Source organism: Aegilops tauschii, chromosome 2, assembly GCF_002575655.3.
Source record: "Aegilops tauschii subsp. strangulata cultivar AL8/78 chromosome 2, Aet v6.0, whole genome shotgun sequence".
NCBI lineage: Eukaryota > Viridiplantae > Streptophyta > Magnoliopsida > Poales > Poaceae > Aegilops > Aegilops tauschii.
The window spans coordinates 220824717-220846736 of NC_053036.3; the positions used below are offsets into that span (position 1 = coordinate 220824717).

The window sequence follows — 22020 nt, forward strand, 5'->3', positions numbered from 1 at the left end:
CTTATGGACTTGGGGTTACCATCTAGATGTCCGTGCAGGATGTAGCTTACTCGATGATGACTATCATGCGAGCCAGAACTGCCTTGCTTCGGAACACTGACTTCTGCTATATGCCAGCAGCACTCCCTGGGGCACAGGGGTACTATCAGGCTACTTACTGTGATTCTACCCATGAGGACTCACTACTCCGCACCACCACCGAGATGCTTGAGGACAAGGACCGTGAGAATCGTGCCTTGCGAATGGAGCTCTTTAATGCTCGTGCTGATCACTAGGCCACTCTGACACGGTTTGCACCTGCCGTGCAGGCTGGGTATATGGACATGAGGGACTTGTACCCCATGCGATCTGGTCTGCCAGAATGTATGGAATGGCGTGATGTAGGAGGCATCACCCCTCCCCGTGGACCCCGTCTGCCACCGTTTGTTGGACCAAGGCCACACCCGAGTCCTTATGGACCGCAAGCTCCACAGGACCGACTGTTTCCAAATGATCATGTTCAGCTCCCAGGACATGGTGGTGATTTCTATGAAGATTACTACAGAGACGTCTGAGTTGGTAGTAGTTCCACTAGTATTGTAACAATTGTAATCTCCACAGTCCTGCGTGTCTTGTGGGATACGACTTGGTGTGTATCACGTTCCGGAGGTGTAGAAAAATAATGTATAGGAGCTTGGAATGCCTCTGATGAGATGTATCGTCTTTCATCGTAGTTGTACCCTAGCCTGGGCTTGTACTAAACTATGTATGGCGTGTATGACCGTTGGCATATGTATGTCGGTTGCTATGTTACCATGTCATACTGATGATCATCTCTGCATTCCGTGTTATCCATTACATTCCGCATTTCCCTACCAAGATTTAGCCATCCTCGTCTAAACCGTTGCTTTGTTTCTCCTAGGATGGTTAACACCCGCAACAACCCTGCTGTCCAGGCGCAGGGTGAAGCCAATGCAGCTAGGGGGGAGAATCTGCCCCAACCGCCTTCACTGGCTGAAGTTATGCTGGAGGCAGAAAGAAACAAGCGTGAGACTAACCGCTTGCTAGAGCGAATTGAGCAGAATACTGCACGTCACCAGAGGAACGACCTGGTGTCCATCAATGACTTTATCAAGTTGTACCCACCGAAGTTTAACCATTCCGTCGAGCCCCTTGATGCGGATGATTGGCTTCGCAGCATCACCCATAAGCTACGTTCTGCCAACGTAGCCAAAGCTGATAAGGTTACCTACGTCCTGACAACAGCCCCGCCCTGACACGTGGCTTGCACGGCAGGGCTTGACGAGGTGTGTCTGGGCACTCATGTGCCAGCGTGGGACTCACGAGGCCCTACCTCAAGGCGGGTTGCGCCTGGTCTTGATTCCTGATGGCTGCGATGGTCCTGCGGGATGGTTGGCAAGCTGCGCCGGGCGAATCTCCTGAGGCGATCACATGAGAAGGCCAGACACCAATGACCCCAGGAGGTGACGTGAGCGGGACCGGCCTGCCAGAAAGAGCTCAGTCGTTGGGTTTACTGACGCTGCAGGGATGGACCCGAGCACAGACGCCGTGCCTAGTCTTCTCATGCGAAGAATCCCGAAGAAAGACGACCGGCTCATGGCTCCCGCGGTGGCGAGGCACCGGGTCGCGCGCCCTAGCCTGCCCATCTGTGACTAGCATTTGCGAGAACAAGGCACCAAGAGCCACGGGAGGTGACGTACACGGGAGCGGGCCCGGAAGCCAGAGCTCAGCCTCTTGGGTTTGGCGACGCTGCAGGGACGGACCCGAGCACAAACACCGTGCTAGTTCTCGTCATGAGGTGGTCGTGGGTGGGCTTGCTAGGGCGTGTGACATTCAAGGCATCGTAGTGCCGGGCAGGCAGGTGCTAATCGCAGGTAACTCGTGCGGGGGAACAAGCTAACTTAGATAGATGCGAGAATGATACATGCCACTAGGACGGTCCCGAGCAGCCTGGGGATGATGCAGCCCGAGGGGCGCCCCCTAGTAGAGTAAGCTAAAGATGCAAAAGGATACATGCTGTAGGGGCAGGCCCGTGCGGCCTAGGAATGATGCAGCCCGAGGGGCGCTCCCAGCTAAATAAACTTGGAAATTGTCACCTGTTTCCATTGTCGAAGGAGTGTTGAGGTAGCCGAAGGCGCGTGATGAAGGAGCCGCTCCTCATGAGCCGCCAAGACCCTGAGCCTCAGGAGGCTCTAGGGGCTTAGGTGGCTCTTTGAGGACCGTTGCCACCTCCTCCAGGACTGCGTGATGCATGGCTTCCTGAGCCGCCAGGATGCTCCGTAGATGACGCCGGTAGGCGGCCACCACGTTCGGCAAGCCAAATGGCATGCAGACATAGCTGTGAGGTGGACCCTCGCAGCGCCCGATGCGCGAAGGCCAGAAGCGCTCCTGAGACGCGTCTCTGTTGAGCCCTGGAATGTCGATGCAGACGCGCGGCCCGCTATCCTCGCTAGGATGGGGAGCTACGCCAGGTGGGCGGCGGTCGCCGCGCATGGTCCTTGCTTCTTGAAGCTCCTAGGTGGCCTTGACGATGAACTCCTGGGCGCTGGGCGCTCCTCGCCCAGTGCCCTCCTGAGGGAAACGTGCTGCAAAGCACGCCTCCATGTGGTGCCCGAGCGCCTCCCTCGTGATGTTGGCTAGTTCTGAGGCCCTCCAGAAGAGAGCCCCCGAGGCTCGCCCTAGGAGGGCGCCGGGCGCGCCTTCCTATGCAAGGGAGGGAGGCGCCCCAGGTGCGGGCGCTGATCCTGAGGCGGCGCCGCTAGAGACGCCGCTCTCCTGAGGCCCTGTGCGGAGTAGGTGCTTCTTCTTCTAGGGGATGGCCTCAGGAGGGTACTGGATGCCTTCGCTGTCGATGTTTTCGATTGCTGCGGCTTGGAAGGCACGCTCCAGGGAGCACACCACATCTCTTTCTTCACAGGGAACTGTGATGATCCCGCCACTTCCTGGCATCTTGAGGATGTTGTAGCCATGGTGGGTCACTACCATGAACTTGGCTAATGCCGGATACCCAAGGATGGCATTGTACGGCAGGCGGATGTGGGCGATGTCGAAGTCGATGAGCTCGATGCCGTAGTTGTCGCGCTGGCCGAAGGTGACAGGGAGGCGGACCTGCCCTATTGGGGTGGTAGAGCCATCGGTCACCCCTGAGAAGGGCTTGGTAGGCTGTAGCTGGTCGTATGGCACTTGGAGGCTGTCGAATGTCTCGACGGAGAGGACGTTAAGCCCTGCACCGCCATCGATGAGGGTCTTGGTGACTTGGACGTTGCTGATGACAGGCGAGCAAAGCATCGGGAGGGTGCCGGCGGTCGCCGCGCACTTGAGCTGGTCTGACTAGCTGAAGGTGATGGTACACTTGGACCACTTGAGCGGGCGCATGGCCTCGAGCCTGGGAAGGGCTGCGTTCACCTCACGAGCAAACTGCTTGAAGACGCGCTGGGATGCTGGGGCCTGAGCTCCGCCCAAGATGCAGGCGATAGCGCGTGGTTCCTGGAAGCCCCCAGCCCCCTCGTCCTGATGGTGGTCGTCGTTCCTTCTTGGTGGTGGCAGCAGTGGAGGGAGACCAGCATTGCCCTGAGGGCGGTCATCGCGCGGCTGGTCCCTCCAGGCGCCCTCACGAGGCTGATCCTGCCAGTGGTCCTCACGAGGCCGGTCGCACCACTCCTGGTGGGGGCCGCGGTCGTCCCAGCATCCCCCACCTCGTCCTCCTCTTCGGCCGTAGCCCCGGCCGTCATGCTCGGGACGTCGACCGAAGCGTCCATCTCGGATGGCCCTGAGCTCCTGACAATCGTTGGTGTTGTAGCTGTGTATGTTGTGGAAGGCATAGAACGGACGGCTGCTCTTGGACGACTCGGGGTGGTCCCGGCCGCGCTTCGTGTCTGGTTCCGCCACGAGCACGGCCACCCCTTTGCGCTTCACGTCCTTGGCCTTGGCTTTCTTCTCATCTGGGACGGTAGAAGGGAGCTCGGGAAGGGAAAGGCGCCCTTCCTCTGCTCTTGCGCACTTGGTCGCCATGTTGAACAGCTCCAGAGCCGTGCATAGCTCCTCGTGGATGGCGAGCTCCTCCTTCATCTTGACGTCGCGGACGCCATCAGAGCACGCTGAAATGGTGGCCTCGTCCGTCACCTTAGGGATCTTGAGGAGAACACTATTGAAGCGCTGGATGTACTTCTGCAAGGTCTCTCCTGGCTGTTGCTTGATGCAGCGCAGGTCACCCGCGGCCGGAGGGCGGTCGCGAGTGCCCTGGAAGTTGGCGACGAAACGGTCGCGCATCTCACCCCAGGAAGAGATCGACCCCGGGGGAAAGTTCAGGAGCAACGAGCGAGCACCATCCTTGAGAGCCATCGGGAACTAGTTCCCATGACTTTCTCGTCGCCTTTGGCCGCCTTGATGCTCAGCTTGTAGAGCTGCAAGAACTCCGCATGCTTGGGGGTGCTGTCGTAGCGAGGACGCAGGTCTGGCTTGAACTTACCCGGCCAGACGATGCTACGCAGCTCTGGAGTGAAGGCACGGCAGCCTGCTGTGGCCACCGGGTGTTAGCAAATAATCTAGCGTGACTGGTCACTAGGGCTAGGTAGTTCTGAAGGTTAGTAGAGCTGCGTCTGCAGTGTTAGTTTTTTCAGTTTCGTCAGATAGCGTTTTTCTCATTTCAGTTAGTCAGTGCCTGAGGACGTGTCATGTGCGATCCCGAGGCCCTTAGCTCGTGGCATGAGCATGCCCATGATCGTGGGATGGCACGATCCAGTAGTGGGGGCTGTTCTTGATCCGTTTTCCTGTTCAACAAGTGAATAAGAAGAGAGAAGGAGAAAGCAGCAAGTATTGCACTGCACAAAAACTTCAGTCTCGCGTGAGTGCTTTCACCATTAGCAGAGTTCTGAGCTTAGAGATAACAGTTGGCATCAGAGCCGTTCTTTGATCCAGGGCATGGCTGGGGACGACACCGGTAGCAAGTCATCATCGACGCCGCGCGCAAAGGTCTCCGACAGCTCAGAGCTGGTCATGGCAGAGAGATCCATGGCGCGGGTGGTGTTGTCCTCATGCAAGTCATGATGGAGGGGCGGCACCTATGGGACGCCATGGTGACGGGCACGGCGGAGCGCAGCGACGATCGGCTCGCGATCAAGGCCATCCTGCATGGAGTGCCACCGGAGATGGGGCCTACTCTCACCGGCAAGGCCACGGCGAAGGAGGCATGGGAGTCCGTCAAGACGATGCGCCTTGGTGTGGCCCGCGTTCGCGAGGCGAAGCTCGCAACATTGTCCAAGCAGTACAACGACATCCACTTCGCCGACGGCGAGACAATCGATGACTTCGCCATGCGGATCACGAACATGGTGGCCCAGATGGCGTAGCTCGAGGAGACCGTTCTGGAGAAACACGTCGTTCGCAAGTTCCTCTTTGTCATTCCAAAGAGGTACTCACAAATCGCCCTGACAATCGAGACACTTGTTGATCTGGATACTCTCTCCGTGGAGGAGCTCACCGGACGGCTGAGAGCTGCCGAGGAGAGGTATGACCTCGACCAGGTGGACTCAGGCGTGGGGCACCTCATGTTCACGGTGGAGGAGTGGCTCGTGCGCATGCAGCGCAACGAGAACGACGGATCCGGAGGCAGCGGATCTGGCTCAGGACGCGGTGGTGGACGCCGCGGGCGAGGCCGCGGACATGGCGGCGGACGCGGCTCTGGGAGACGCGCAAAACCCACAGACCAGTGCCGTCACTACAAAAAGTATGGGCACCTGGCGCGTGAGTGCAGGACGCGCCTCCGCGAGGAGCGGGGGGAGGCGAACCTCGCCGAACAAGGTGGGCACGCCGCGGATGGGCACGACGACGATCCAACACTCCTGATGGCGGTGATCGCTGCGACCCCGGCGCAGAGTCCGGGGGAGCACGTCATGCTCAACGAGGAGCGTGCAGAGGCGATCCTGGGCGCCGAGGAGGCGCCGTGCGATGGTCGCTGGTTCTTGGACACCGGCGCGTCCAACCATATGACCGGCGATCGATCAGCTTTCGCGGAGCTGGACGAGGGCGTCACTGCCAGCGTCAGGTTCGGGGACGGCTCAAGCATGGCTATTCGTGGCCGCGGCGACCACCGCGCTCTCACCGACGTCTACTTTATCCCGTGTCTACAGACGAGCATTATCAGCCTCGGGCAGCTGGACGAGCATGGCTGCACCACTAAGATGCATAGCGGCATCCTGACTCTGTACGATCGCCGCTAGAATGAGCTGGCCCAGGTACGCCGAAATGGCAGACGTTTGTATGTTGTGCGCCTGGACATCGTGCATCCTGTTTGCCTGGTAGCACACGGTGGCGACGAGACGTGGAAGTGGCATGCCAGGTTCGGCCATCAGCATTTCGACGCGCTCTGGCGCATGGGGCACGCTGACATGGTGCGCGGGATTCCCTGGTGGACCACGTCGAGCAGATCTGCGATGTGTGCTTGGTGGGTAAGCAACGGCGTGCTCCGTTTCCCTCTCAGGCGCGTTTCCGGGCGACTGGGCTGCTCGAGCTGGTTCATGCTGACCTGTGCGGGCCTGTCGCTCCGGTCACTCCCGGTGGCAAGCGCTACTTCATGCTCGTCGTCGATGATCATAGACGCTATATGTGGGCTATGCTGCTGCCGGTGAAGGACGCTGCCGCGGCCAGCATCAAGCACTTCGTTGCCGTGGCTGAGGCAGAGCAGGGTGCACGACTGCGCGTGTTCCGGACGGACTGGGTCGGCGAGAACTTCGCAGATCAAGGCGTACAGAGGCATCTGACGGTGCCCTACTCGTCGCAGCAGAATGGTGTGGTGGAGCGGCGTAACCAGACCATTGTCGGCATGGCGAGGAGCATGCTCAAGGAGAAGAACATGTCGAGCTATTTTGGGGGGAGGCCGTGGCGACTGTGGTGTTCATCCTCAGCAGATCCTACACCCGCAGCATCGATGGCAAGACCCCGTACGAGGTGTGGTACGACAAGAAACCTGTCGTGCACTTCCTGCGTGTCTTCGGCTGCATCGCCTACATCAAGAACATGCAGTCCGGGCTGAAAAAGCTCGATGACCGCATCACAAAGATGGTCTTCATCGACTATGAGGCGGGCTCGAGTATGATCCGCTGACCAAGCGCGTGTACATGCCACGCGACGTGGTGTTCAACGAGGGCGCGAGTTGGGACTGGGGCGCCACTGGCGAGCACACGGCGGAGCCGTTCGTCGTCCACCACGAGCTCCCGCTCACTACTGGAGTGCGGAGCATGCACTCCACGGCAAGCGACGCGAGCGGAGACCAAGGAGACCAGAAGCGGGACACCATGGTGGACACGCCAGCCACACCCAGAAGCGGGACCGTGGCTGCTTCTCCCATCACGCCCCAGAGCGCGGCCATGTCCAGCTCTCCAGCGACACCGTGGACCGGCGTGTCTACGGCCACTCCGGACAAGTCTGGCGGCGGGACGCCTCCGGACGAAGCTCCAGGAGCGGTGGAGTTCGTCACACCGCCTGCGACACGATACGACTCGTACGACGCCGATGACGATCCATTCGCGGGGCACCGCTTCCGCCGTCTCGCAGACGTGTACGGCGGCGCGGCCAAGTCATCTGCACCCCATGAGAGCTGGCGGAGCGCGATGCTGGAAGAGCTGGCATCCATCAAGGAGAACGGCACCTGGACGCTCACCGATCTGCCTGCAGGTCACACGGCCATTGGCCTCAAGTGGGTCTTTAAGCTGAAGAAAGATGCCGTCGGCGTCGTCGTCAAGTACAAGGCGAGGCTTGTGGCAAGGGGCTTTCTACAGAAGGAGGGCGCGGACTATGACGACGCATTCGCGCCCGTGGCGAGGCTGGACTCAGTGCACGTCATGGTCGGCATGGCGGCACAGCACGGCTGGGAGCTACACCACCTTGACGTCAAGTCAGCTTTCCTCAACGGCGAGCTCAAAGAGGAAGTCTACGCCACACAGCCACCAGGCTTCGAGCGGAGAGGCAAGGAGCACAAGGTGTTTCGTCTCCACAAGGCGCTCTACGGGCTGCGACAGGCACCGCGAGCATGGAACGCCAAGCTTGACTCCACCATGCAGCAACTTGGGTTCACAAGCTGCCCGTCAGAGCATGCTATGTACTCGCGAGGCAAGGGACAAGCACGACTCCTGGTTGGTGTCTACGTCGACGATCTTGTCGTCACCGGAGCCGACGCTGAGGCGATTCTCAACTTCAAGACAGAGATGATGGCCAGGTTTCGCACGAGTGATCTTGGTTTACTAAGCTTTTACCTAGGCAGGGACCGAAGAGATCACCTTGTCACAGGCAGCGTACGCTGGTGAGCTCTTGGAGCGGGCGGGCATGGCAGACTGCAACTCAACGCACGTGCCCATGGAGCCGCGCCTCAAGCTGAGCAAGGAGGGGCCAGAACCGCGTGTGGACGCCACGGACTATCGCAGCATCATCGGAGTACTCCGCTACCTCACCCACACGCGGCCGGACACCACCTTCGCGGTGGGGTACCTGAGCCGGTTCATGGAGGCGCTGACCATGGCGCATCTGGCCGCTGTCAAGCATCTTCTTTGCTACATCACAGGCACCCGCAGGTATGGGTGCAAGTACATCAAGAGCGGCAATGTCGGGCTGGTTGGGTACAGCGACTCGGACATGGCCGACGACATCGACAATCGCAAGAGCACATCTGGCAACATCTTCTTCCTCAGAGGAGCGCCGATCACTTGGCAGTCGCAGAAATAGAAGATCGTCGCGCTGTCTTCGTGTGAAGCCGAGTACGTGACCGCAACGACTGTGGCGTGCCAGGGCATCTGGCTGAGCAGGCTCTTGGGTGACTTGCTCGAGGAGAAGGTTGGTGCCGTCACCATCTTCATCGACAACAAGTCAGCCATCCAGCTGTGCAAGAATCCCGTCTTCCATGACCGAAGCAAGCACATCGATGTTCGGTTCCACTTCATTCGAAGGTGCGTGGAGGAGGAAAGGATCAGGGTCGAGCACATCGCCACCGGCGATCAGCTCGCAGACATCTTCACAAAATCACTTGGGCGCACGCGGTTCTTTGAGCTGCGCGCACGCATCGGCATGGTTGAGGTTTAGGCCTTCTGTCATGACTAGCTTAGGGGGAGATTGTTAGCAAATAATCTAGCGTGACGGGTCACTAGGGCCGGGTAGTTCTAAAGGTTAGTAGAGCTGCGTCTGCAGTGTTAGTTTTTTCAGTTTCGTTAGACAGCATTTTTCTCGTTTCAGTTAGTCAGTGCCTGAGGACGCGGCATGTGCGATCCCGAGGCCCTTAGCTCGCGGCATGAGCATGCCCATGATCGTGGGATGGCACGATCCAGTAGTGGGGGCTGTTCTTGATCCGTTTTTCCCATTCAACAAGTGAATAAGAAGAGAGAAGGAGAAAAGAAGCAAGTATTGCGCTGCACAAAAACTTCAGTCTCGCGGGAGTGCTTTCGCCATTAGCAGAGTTCCGAGCTCAGAGATAACACCAGGGCCCTCTGCAGAGGCGGAGCCTGCCCTTGATGTCCGCACACCGCCATCGCAGGCGGCACGCGGTCTTGTCGTCATGGCGCCAGGAGCGCAGGAGCGTTTTCTTGTGGCCGGGGAACCTCTTGGCAGCTTCCTTCTTCTAGCGCGGGCGCCCGGCGCGGCGGGTCACGCCGGGGGGCCGCGCGCCTTGGTGCCAGGGCGCCGTCTTGGGGCGGAGGTGGCGGAGGCGCTCCATGGGCTACGTCAGCCGCGACTGGAGGAGGGCGAGGTAGCGAGAGAGACGGGACAGGTGAGCCCCCAGCGGCGCTGACGAGCTCGGTGATGCGGTCCAGCCAGTCCTCGTAGAGGTCGTCGACTGGGCGGTAGCGTAGGAGCTCACGTGCCATGAGCAGTGCATCCTGCGCGTCCGTGGGCGTGGGACGATGAGCCGGCCGGAGTCAGCGATGGGCTGGCAGTACGGTCGTCTCGCCGCACCGAGGGGTACGAAGATGATTGTTGCTTGTTTTCTGCCGGGCCGGTGGCGGCGTTGGCAGCGGGTGATGGAGAACGATGGGGAGGCCCGCCAACAGGGGCCGTCTGAGCGACACGGGTGGCAAGGGCGGCCCGACGCTCGGCGCGGGCTCGACGTGCGTCTGCCATGGGCGCGATGGAGCGGTGGAGCGTGGATCAACGAAAGGAAAGCTTCAGCGCTCCCCTACCTGGCGCGCGGAATGTTGGATTTTGGGTTACGGCAAAACCCTTAAGGTTCGAACAGTGGGGTGCGCATGAAGATTTCTCCCTCCCTCTAGCTCGCTCTCTCACCACGATCTCAAGGCTCCGCGCGTCGAACTCGAAGAACAAGGGACACAGGGTTTATACTGGTTCGGGCCACCGATGTGGTGTAATACCCTACTCTAGTGTGGTGTGGTGGATTGCCTCTTGGGCTGAGGATGAACAAGTACAAGGGAAGAACAGCCTCCTGAGGAGAGGTGTTCTTGGACTCGACGAGCTTGTGTGGTCGAGGATGATCTGAATGATCCGTCCCCCTACGGTGGTGGCTAGTCCTATTTATAGAGGCCCTGGTCCTCTTCCCAAATGTTAGGCGGGAAGGGATCCCACAACGGCCAATTTGAAGGGGGGCAGCTAGTACAAGCTATCCTGACAAAACGTGGTCTTAGCCTGCCAAAGGCTCTGGTGGGGACACCGTCGTGGGCTCCGCGATGACCTCCGTCCTGCTGGTCTTGGTCTCGTTGCACCGATATGGAAACCTTTGTCTGATGCCTCGGGACTCCTCGCCTGCGCCTGCCTCTTTAGCACCAAAGAGGAAACGAGTACACTGCGCGCACTGGCGCCCGCCTGGCCTTGGTCATCATGCTTGCGTCACAGGAACCTCACGAGGTGCCCCTCGCCTTGATCTCTCCGCTCCTCGCGAGCCAGCCTGGTGAGGCCGCCCCCGAGGAGGTCATGCATCATCCGCCTCACGAGGTTTGGCCCCTCGCGAGGGTCTTGAGCGTTTGCTGATGAAGATGGGCCGTACAGGGCCGCCGGTGGAGCCACGCCGTGGGCCGCAGGCTGGCTAATCTGGGGACCCCCGTTCCCAGGACGCTGACATATTCATAGATAAGTTGATCATAAATCCACAATTCATCGGATCTCGACAAACACACCGCAAAAGAAGATTACATCAGATAGATCTCCAAGAACATCGAGGAGAACAGGGTATTGAGAATCAAAGAGAGAGAAGAAGCCATCTAGCTACTAGCTATGGACCCGTAGGTCTGTGGTAAGCTACTCACGCTCCATCAGAAGGGCAATAGGGTTGATGTAGATGCCCTCCGTGATCGAATCCCCCTCCGGCAGATTGCCGGAAAAGGCCCCAAGATGGGATCTCATGGGAACAGAAGGTTGCGGTAGTGGAAAAGTGTTTTCGTGGCCTCCCCAGAGGGTTCTGGAATATATGTGAATATATAGGACGAAGAGCTAGGTCAGGAGAGTCCTGAGGGGGCCACAACGTAGGGCCCCCCTAGGGTGCGCCCTCCACCCTTGCCGCCGCTTCGTGGCCCTTCCGGCTTGGACTCCAAGTCCCCTTGGGTGTCTTCTGGTCCAAGAAAAATCATCGTGAACTTTTATTCCGTTTGGTATTCCTTTTCTGTGAAACTCAAAAACAAGGAAAAAAAACTGGCACTGGGCTCTAGGTTAATAAGTTAGTCCCAAAAATAATACAAAATAGCATAATAATGCATATAAAACATCCAGAACAGATAATATAATAGCATGGTATAATCAAAAATTATAGGTACGTTGGAGACGTATCATAGGTCTATGATGAACCCCTCTATGATGGTGTTTAGATTGGATCTCGTGGTTCTGGAACTTGCGGCGGCTGTAGTTATGTTTCGTCGACTCCCCTAGGGTTTCTCGAATATTTGGGGATTTATAGGGCGAAGAGGTGGCGCGGGAGGCCACCAAGGTGGGCACAACCCACCTGGGCGCGCCTGGGCCTCCAGGTGCGCCCTTGTGGGTTGTGATCCCCTCGGATCCCCTCTTTGTTACTTCTTTGTCCCATCAAGTGTCTTCTGGTCCAGAAAAATTCTCCAAAAAAATTCGCTGTGTTTGGACTCCGTTTGGTATTGATTTTCTGCGAAGTAAAAAACAAGCAAAAAATAGCAACTGGCACTGGGCACTATGTGTCGGGACCCCGATTCCAAGTCACACCGATCTAGCCTGTAACACCTCATATCACTTTGCGGCCTCACGCACGGTACCCCCACGGGTGTCGCCTTACCATGGCCCGGGACCGTTTGTGCCTTTTGGCTCACGTATATGACAATGTCGCTAGCATCCATATGACAGAGAACCCGGGCCGACATGGCTAGTCGTGAACCCAAAGCGGCACTAACGTATGGGGACAGGCATACCTGAATCAACATCGAACGTGTCGGTCAGCAGCGTGCGAATCCGGGCTGTAGCACTGGGCTAACAGGACTCCGGGAACCCGGGCTGTAGCAGGCTAGGCAGGACTCCGGATGTCACCGCGTGACATTTCCCCGAAGGGACAGACACAGGAACGATATGAAACACATGCCGGCCAGTCAAGTGTTCCGGAGCAGTAGTGCTGGGCTAGCAGGACTCCGGTGAACCGGGCTGTAGCGGACTACTATGGCTCATGGGAGCACAAGACTACATTTCCCCATAGGAGAGGCTACCAAGGATAAACAACTAGGTTGTCGGATCCCACACATACCAAGCATTTCAATCATACACACAATATGCTCGATATGTGCAAATACAACATGGCATCACAACAAGACTCTATGACTCAGAGTATTTATTCATTAGGCTCCGAAGAGCCAGATATTACAAACATGGGTCTCATGACCCAACATTCAGAGCATACAAGTCAAAGCACATGCGGAAGCTTAACATGTCTGAGTACAGACATCTACAAATGAAAAAGGCTGAGAAGCCTGACTATCTACCAGATCCTGCCGAGGGCACAAGATCGTAGCTGAGGTATCAAGCTAAACGTCGAAGTCCACACGAAACTACTAGCGAGACTGGCGTCTCTCTGCAAAACATAAAATAGGCAAACGTGAGTACAAATGTACCCAGCAAGACTTACATCAAAACTAGCTACATATGCATCGGTATCAACAAAGGGGGTGGTGGAGTTTAACTGCAGCAAGCCAGCTTTGACTCGGTGGCTATCCTAACTATGACTGCAAGCAACTCTTTTGAGGTGGCGCACACGAGTCCACATATTCACCAAATCAATACTCCACTATGGACCCGCTCCCGTCTCCCTACGAGAACGCCATCCATAGCACTCACGCTTATCTTGCGCATTTTAGAGTATCCACTTTCACTTGTCTATGAACTGTTATAGGCAACCCAGAAGTCCATTTCCGCGGACACGGCTATTCGAATAGATGATGTTAACCCTGCAGGGGTGTACTTCGTCACACACGCTCTCGCCACTTACCACCATGTACACGTCGTGTACCTCGGCAACCTTCAAGCGGAAGCCTGGCGAGGGAGTCGGCCACAACCTACCTAAACACTCAAGTCTCTAGTCCAGGTTTATCGCCTATTCAGGTTCCATCCGCAGGGAGTCCGGCCGAGGTTTCCACATACGGCCCCGAACGATGTGTGCAGGGTTCCCGAGACACCAAACGGGCGCCCGGTACACCGTGCCACGTGCCTACCGCATCACAGCCCACCCCTCGGTCAGCGCTGTCCACGGCCTCCAGCATACTACTAACACCAGAAACTACTTGCAACTCCTGGACAGAGGACAAGGGTGATTAAGAAGCCGAGAGGGTCCATTGGTTTCGGGCCCAATGCGTGGTAGTAACTGTATCATGGATCACAAACACAGAACTCAGTTCCTGAGGACGGCTTCAATGAGACAACCCACCATGTACTCCTACATGGCCTCTCACCGCTACCTTTACCAAATCGTGTTCACACACTTAGCTCACACACAGTAGGACATGTTCATCACCATTCCAATTCATCCCCGACGAATCAGACCCGACTCAACTCTAAGCAGTAGCAGGCATGACAAACAAGCATGAATGAGTAGGCACATCAGGGCTCAAACAACTCCTACTCATGCTAGTGGGTTTCATCTATTTACTGTGGCAATGACAGGTCATGCAGAGGAAAAGGGGTTCAACTACCGCAGCATGTAACAGTTGAATCGATTGTCCTAATGCAGTAGAAGAGAGCAGGAGCGAGAGAATGGGATTGTATCGGAATGAACAAGGGGGTTTTGCTTGCCTGGCACTTCTGAAGATATTATAGTTCTTCATCGGTGTCATCGATCACGTCGTCGGAATCACGGCTATCGAGAAGGGACAATCACCGGCAAACAAGGAAGAGCACAATCAATGCAATGCAACAATTATGATGCATGATTATGACATGGCAATATGACATGATTTGGCCTAATGCAACTAGCAACAGAAAGGTTTGGGTTGATTTGAACTCAAGGTTCAAATTCAAATTCAAACTATGAATTCAAATAGTGCATTATCATGTTTTCACCTATACAGCAGGTATAACTTAGTTTGACATGCATGAAAATGATACAGATGGATAGATTGCATTGTTCTGATAATTTTTCATATATAAATTATTTCATTCTGAGCTACGGTTGATTTTATATGATTTTTAGAAGTTTATACTATTTTCTGGAATTTCCTGAATAAAAATAAATCCAGAAAATGTAATACTGCATCAGCCTGACGTCATCACTGCGTCAGCGAGTCAACGGGCTGGCCAGGGTCAAACCTGACCCGTGGGACCTGCCTGTCAGTCTCTCAGTGCCTTACTAAGTTTAGGTTTAAACTAAACTAACTTTTAACAGGGGCTGGCCCCACACGTCAGTGGGTCAGGGGGGAAGTCAAACCCCGGTCAAGCAGGGTCAAACCCACCGGCGTCGTGACGCCGGCGAGGCCAGACGCGGCGGGGCACTCGGGCGCGGGCTGTGGTGCCCCGTTCGCAGCGTGGCTGGGCTCGTTCGAGAGCCCAGACCAGCGCGCGTCGGGCGGTGGCGCCAGTCGGGCCTGGGGTGGCCGGAGGCGATGGCGAGGAGCTCGACCGCAGCGGCCGGAGCTCGGGCGCACTCGGGAACGGGGCTGCGGTGGCCGTGGAGTGGCGTGCTTAACTCCTACGGCACCTACGCGGCGCGGTGAGTACGTGGGTGTGCTCGGTTGGGAGCTATGACGACTGTGGCCACGGCGGCGAGAAGCTCGGGCGGCGGCGTGGTTCGGTGCTCGTGGGGAACGGTGCTACGGCAACCAAACGGGGAGCAGGGTTAGGGGGAAATGACCGGGTGCTCACCGCGGTCACGAAGAGGTTCTCGGCGAGCTCGGGGAGGCACGGACGGCGTCGGAATTTGGCGGCGGCGATGCACGGCTGTGCGCGGAGACGACGGGTTGATGGCGAGGCGACAGGGCGTCCGGCGATGCTCGCGTTGAGGGGAAGCTTCAAGGCGTCGAGGCGGAGCTCGTGGACTCATCGGCGGGGCGAGGGGTGGCCGGTGGCCACGGCAACGGCGACGGTGGCGACGGCTCCATTCGGTGGTGCTGCGGGGAGAGAGACAGGGGAGGGGAGGAAGTGCAGCGAGTGAGGGAGAAGTGAGAGGGGGTCGGGGAGGTGCCGTGGTACTCATGGAGGCGTCCAGAAGCGGCGGAAGCAGGAGGTGGCCTCGCGCGCGGCGACCACACGCCCGGCGTCCCTCTGGCGTCCTTCTGGCGCGAGGTGGGAGACGGTGGCGGCTCTGGTGGGCTGGGCCAGCTCCTGGGCCGTGGTGGGGCGCCAGGTATGTCCAGGTGAGGGGCCCAGTGGCCTCTCTCTCTTACTTAATTGTTTCTGTTTTCTAGTTTAATTTGTTTTGTTTTGATGTAGTAAAATACTAAACCATTTTATAAAATCCTGGAAATAATTAGGGGTGCTGTCTGAATTATTCCAGTGACCCATAACAATTTCCAACATTTTTGGAGCACCTAAAATGTATATAGCATTTAAATAGCTCCAATTCAAATATGTTTGACTTAATTTCAAAGACCATAAATGCCTTGGAAAAATGTGCATGACCTCTGGTAAAGGTTTTAACCTTTTTCCATAAATAATGAACATTTTTGAAGGGCATTTTGGGTTTAATGAAAATATTTTTATTTTGAACCTAGTTGAATTCATTTGGTGCTAGGGTTTGGTCATCCCCAATTCAAATTCATTTGAATTAGACATGATGACATGAATGCTTTCATGCAACTAACTACAAGCAATTCTAGGGCTGTGACACTATGTCAATAGGTTAGTCCCAAAAAATGATATAAAGTTGCTATAAAATGATTGTAAAACATCCAAGAATGATAATATAACAACATGGAAAAAGAAAAAATTATAGATACATTGGAGACATATCACTCCTCATCGTCGGAGATATCGATGATGATTGGCTCCTTGGACATGGAAGAGGGCGAGTCCTCCACATCGTGGGTGCCCTCCTTGTAGTAGTGAGGTGCCTGAGCCGCTCTGGGTACCAACCTGCTGGCTCTCGAGTTGAGGTAAGCACGGGCACGCTGAGAAAACACCTCATAGTCTTCGTCGAAGGCACCGACGGTGGCTTCGAGAAAATGCCATGAACTGTCGTTTAAAGCAGCCAGCCGCGGCATGGCATCGGCGCACGAGGCGTCCATAGCGGCCTCGACGATGAGGTGCTCCTCCAAGATCTGGGGGTCGGCACGAATGGCAGCTATCGCGACCTCATCCACGCGTGCGGCCGTGAATTGCTTCTCTGCTGCCAAATGCTCCTTGAGCTCCTGGCTATACTGCGTGCACCATGGCTTAAGGCGATGCTTATTTGGGGGAGGGGTTGGTGATTTGGGTGGAAGGTGTCACGCTGGTGGTTGAAGCATGTGGGATGTGGAAGGAGGAGGAGGATGGGCTCAGGTGTGGATTACCTGCCTGGATCGACGAGGCTGAGCAGCGTGAAGGAGGGTCGTCGGTGAGGAGGCGATGGTGCAAGCAAGGAGCAAAGGTTTGAACTTGGAAAGGAAGGAAAAAACAAGGGAAATGTGGCTTTTGGTAATGGGGAGGGGGCGGGGAGATAGATATTTCCGCGGAAGCCAAATTTTTTGGATCGGTCAAGCGAAAAAACTGACGCGCAAAGTGTCATCAGACACGGTCCCTTATTCAGCACTGTGTACGATATGTGAACATCACAAACGATTCATATAGCTTACCCCATGTGTGATGAGTTTGAATGTACAAATTTTGGTCCAAATATCCCTGGTTACAGTGGTCATCCATGTCATTGCATAATTTGGGTACACAAAGGAGCCTACAGCACACCCACACTTCTTAATCGAGCAAGTTCAACAATTAAATAGAGCTAGATGACCTAAACATTACCCTAACAAATTAAAGACCGGTGCTCTAAATTAAACAAAGAGTACTACTCTGGCTGGCGCTCGTCGATCTTCGCCGCCTCCTCCATGTCCAGCTCGCGCCCGACAATCTTCTCGGGAAGGGGCTCCATGGCATCAACCGCACCATACTCGGCTAGCATCTCACCATCAGCGTCTACCATCTGTTTGAAAAAGTCCACCACGAGCTGGGCATGGGCGGCCGCGATCTGGGTATGGACGGGCTCCGTCGTGGCAAGGTATGCCGCGAAGGAACGGACGGCTACACGAACGCTCTTGGCGGTTGGCAACTCTTCGCCGTGGGTTGCCGACCGTTGTCGGAGAAGCTTTGTTCAATTTGTGCGGTGACCGCTACGATCTGGGCATGGGCGGCCTCGACATGGTCATGGGTAGCCTCCATCAAGGCTAAGGCCGCCGCTGCGGAATGGACAGCTGATGTGCCGCTCTCGCCAGTTGCTATTGATAACCCACAAGTATAGGGGATCACAACAGTTTTTGAGGGTAGAGTATTCAACCCAAATTTATTGATTCGACACAAGGGGGGCCAAAGAATATTCTCAAGTATGAGCAGTTGAGTTGTCAATTCAACCACACCTGGAAAACTTAATATCTATAGCAAAGTAGTATGGAAGTAACGGTAACAGTGGCAAAAGTAACAGTAGCAGTTTTGTAGTAATTGTAACAGTGGCAACGGTAAAGTAACTAAGCAAAGATCAATATGTGAAAAGCTCATAGGCATTGGATCAGTGATGGATAATTATGTCGGATGCGATTACTCAAGCAACAGTTATAACATAGGGTGACACAGAACTAGCTCCAGTTCATCAATGTAATGAAGGCATGTATTCCGAATATAGTCATACATGCTTATGGAAAATAACTTGCATGACATCTTTTGTCCTACCCTCCCGTGGCAGCGGGGTCCTATTGGAAACTAAGGGATATTAAGGCCTCCTTTTAATAGAGTACCGGACCAAAGCATTAACACTTAGTGAATACATGAACTCCTCAAACTACGGTCATCACCGAGAGTGGTCCCGATTATTGTCACTTCGGGTTTGCCGGATCATAACACATAGTAGGTGACTATTGACTTGCAAGATAGGATCAAGAACTCACATATATTCATGAAAACATAATAGGTTCAGATCTGAAATCATGGCACTCGGGCCCTAGTGACAAGCATTAAGCATAGCAAAGTCATAGCAACATCAATCTCAGAACATAATGGATACTAGGGATCAAACCCTACCAAAACTAACTCAATTACATGGTAAATCTCATCCAACCCATCACCGTCCAGCAAGCCTACGATGGAATTACTCACGCACGGCGGTGAGCATCATGAAATTGGTGATGGAGGAAGGTTGATGATGACGATGGCGATGGATTCCCCTCTCTGGAGCCCCGAACGGACTCCAGATCAGCCCTCCCGAGAGAGATTAGGGCTTGGCGGCGGCTCCGTATCGTAAAACATGATGAATCCTTCTCTCTGGTTTTTTTTTCTCCCCGAACGTGAATATATAGAGTTGGAGTTGAGGTCGGTGGAGCCTCAGGGGGCGCACCCAGGGGGTAGGCGCGCCCCCACCCTCGTGGACAGGGTGTGGGCCCCCTGGTCTTGATTCTTTCGCCAGTATTTTTTATATATTCCAAAAATATTCTCCGTGAAGTTTCAGGTCATTCCGAGAACTTTTATTTCTGCACAAAAATAACACCATGGCAATTCTGCTGAAAACAGTGTCAGTCCGGGTTAGTTCCATTCAAATCATGCAAGTTAGAGTCCAAAACAAGGGCAAAAGTGTTTGGGAAAGTAGATACGATGGAGACGTATCAACTCCCCCAAGCTTAAACCTTTGCTTGTCCTCAAGCAATTCAGTTGACAAACTGAAAGTGATAAAGAAAAACTTCTACAAACTCTGTTTGCTCTTGTTGTTGTAAATATGCAAAGCCAGCATTCAAGTTTTCAGCAAAGATTATGAACTAACCATATTCACAATAACACTTAGGTCTCACGTTTACTCATATCAATGGCATAATCAACTAGCGAGCAATAATAATAAATCTCGGATGAAAACACTTTCTCAAAACAATCATAATATGATATAACAAGATGGTATCTCACTAGCCCTTTCTAAAACCGCAAAACATAAATGCAGAGCACCTCTGAAGATCAAGGACTGACTAAACATTGTAATTCATGGTAAAAGAGATCCAGTCATACTCAATGTAAACTAATAGTAATGCATGCAAATGACAGTAGTGCTCTCCAACTGGTGCTTTTTAATAAGAGGATCATGACTCAACATAAAAGTATATAGATGGGCCCTTCGCAGAGGGAAGTAGGGATTTGTAGAGGTGCCAGAGCTCGATTTTGAAATAGAGATAAATAATATTTTGAGCGGCATACTTTCATTGTCAACATAACAACCGAGAGATCTCGATATCTTCCATGCTACACACATTATAGGCGGTTCCCAAGCAGAATGGTAAGTTTATACTCCCCCACCACCAACAAGCATCAATCCGTGGCTTGCCCGAAACAACGGGTGCCTCCAACTAACAACAGTCTTGGGGGAGTTTTCTTTGCAATTAAATTGATTTGGTTTGAGCATGGGACTGGGCATCCCGGTGACCAGCCATTTTCTCGTGAGTGAGGAGCGGAGTCCACTCCTCTTGAGAATAACCCGCCTAGCATGGAAGATATAGACAGCCCTAGTTGATACATGAGCTATTCGAGCATACAAAACAGAATTTCATTTGAAGGTTTAGAGTTTGGCACATACAAATTTACTTGGAACGGCAGGTAGATACCGCATATAGGAAGGTATGGTGGACTCATATGGAATAACTTTGGGGTTTATGGAAGTGGATGCACAAGCAGTATTCCCGCTTAGTACAAGTGAAGGCTAGAAAGAGACTGGGAAGCGACCAACTAGAGAGCGACAACAGTCATGAAGATGCATTAAAATTAATGAACTGAATGCAAGCATGAGTAGGATATAATCCACCATGAACATAAATATCGTGGAGGCTATGTTGATTTTGTTTCAACTACATGCGTGAACATGTGCCAAGTCGAGCCACTCGAATCGTTCAAAGGAGGATACCACCTTATCATACCATATCACAACCATTTTAATAGCATGTTGGCACGCAAGGTAAAGCATTATAAACTCCTAGCAAATTAAGCATGGCATGAGCAACTATAATCTCTAATTGTCATTGCAAACATGTTTCGTTCATAATAGGCTGAATCAGGAACGATGAACTAATCATATTTACAAAAACAAGATAGGTCGAGTTCATACCAGCTTTTCTCATCTCAATCTGTCCATCATATATCGTCATTATTGCCTTTCACTTCCACGACCGAACGGTGTGGATAATAATAATAGTGCACGTGCATTGGACTATGCTGGAATCTGCAAAGCATTCAATACAAGGGAGAAGACAAGGTAATATGGTCTCTTTGTTAAATCAACAATAATGCATATAAGAGCCACTCAACATTTTCATCATGGTCTTCTCCTCTCGACCCCCAAAGAAAAGAAAAGAAATAAAACTATTTACACGGGAAAGCTCCCAACAAGCAAAAGAAGAACGAGGAATCTTTTTGGGTTTTCTTTTAATTACTACTACGGGCATGGAAAGTAAACTAGCTAAAAGCTACAACTAATTTTTTTTGTTCTTCTTAAGGTTTCTCAAACACACAAGAAGAAGCTTAGAAAAGAAAATAAACTAGCATGGATAGTACAATGAAAAAGTATGAGCACCGACAACTGGCATGAGTGTGTGAACATGAATGTAATGTCGGCGGGAAATACGTACTCCCCCAAGCTTAGGCTTTTGGCCTAAGTTGGTCTATGCCCACGGATCAAAGCTACTCTCTTCGGTGTACTGAGGAGGATCCTCAGGGTGCCACTGGTTAGTGATCTCTTCCGGATCCCACTGATAAACAGACTACCAATAAGGGTCAAATGGTGGCTCAGGCTCTGGCTCTGGAACTTGTGTCAGGCTCCTATATGCATACATGGCCTCCGACAAGATGAGGTACGTGCCTGAAAGTACGTTAAACAGAGAGGGCGCAGGCAAGGTAATAATCTCACAGTAATTTTTATCAAATATCAATTTATACTTAAGCATCTTGTTCTTATCTTTAACAATAAAATCATGTGCTACCATACTCTTATAATCTAGAAAAATAGGAGGCAACAACTTTTCCTCTTTCTCATAATGCCTAATAGGTATGTTAAAGTGTGCAGCAAGGCGCGAAGCAAAGATGCCTCCAAAGATGGGACCCTTTGTACGATTCAGATTTAACCGTTTAGCAACAATAGTGCCTAAACTGAAAGTAGCATCACGGAACAAGGCATGGCGCAAAATAACAATATCAGGGGCACTAAGGTTTCCCTTGTTCCCACGACCAATTAAGCATCTACTAGCAAATATTGCAAAGTAGCGTAGAATAGGAAAATGTATGCTAGTGATTCTTGCATCAGAAACTTTCCTCGTTTCCCCTACAGCAATCATAACAATAAACCCTTCCACATCATTACGATGTGGTTCCTCTATGCTGCCTGCAAAGGGTATCTTACAGACCCGGTAGAAATCATATAGTGACATCTCCTTAACCTCATCATAT

General features: G+C 53.5%; 1 protein-coding gene across 1 annotated transcript; it reads left to right on the forward strand.

Moving 5' to 3' along the window:
- Window positions 1-5072: 5072 nt before the first annotated feature.
- LOC141040896 (uncharacterized) lies at window positions 5073-6218 on the forward strand. Its single transcript, XM_073507011.1, has 2 exons — window positions 5073-5344; window positions 5411-6218. The coding sequence occupies exons 1-2, from the start codon at window positions 5073-5075 to the stop codon at window positions 6216-6218; spliced, it is 1080 nt and encodes a 359-aa protein (XP_073363112.1).
- The last annotated feature ends 15802 nt before the right edge of the window (window positions 6219-22020 follow it).

Coding starts and splice junctions, on each gene's coding strand:
- LOC141040896 (XM_073507011.1), top strand. CDS start 5,073: ATGGTGACGGGCACGGCGGAGCGCAGCGACGATCGGCTCGCGATCAAG. Junction 5,345..5,410: donor AACATGGTGGCCCAGATGGC/GTAGCTCGAGGA, acceptor CATTCCAAAGAG/GTACTCACAAATCGCCCTGA.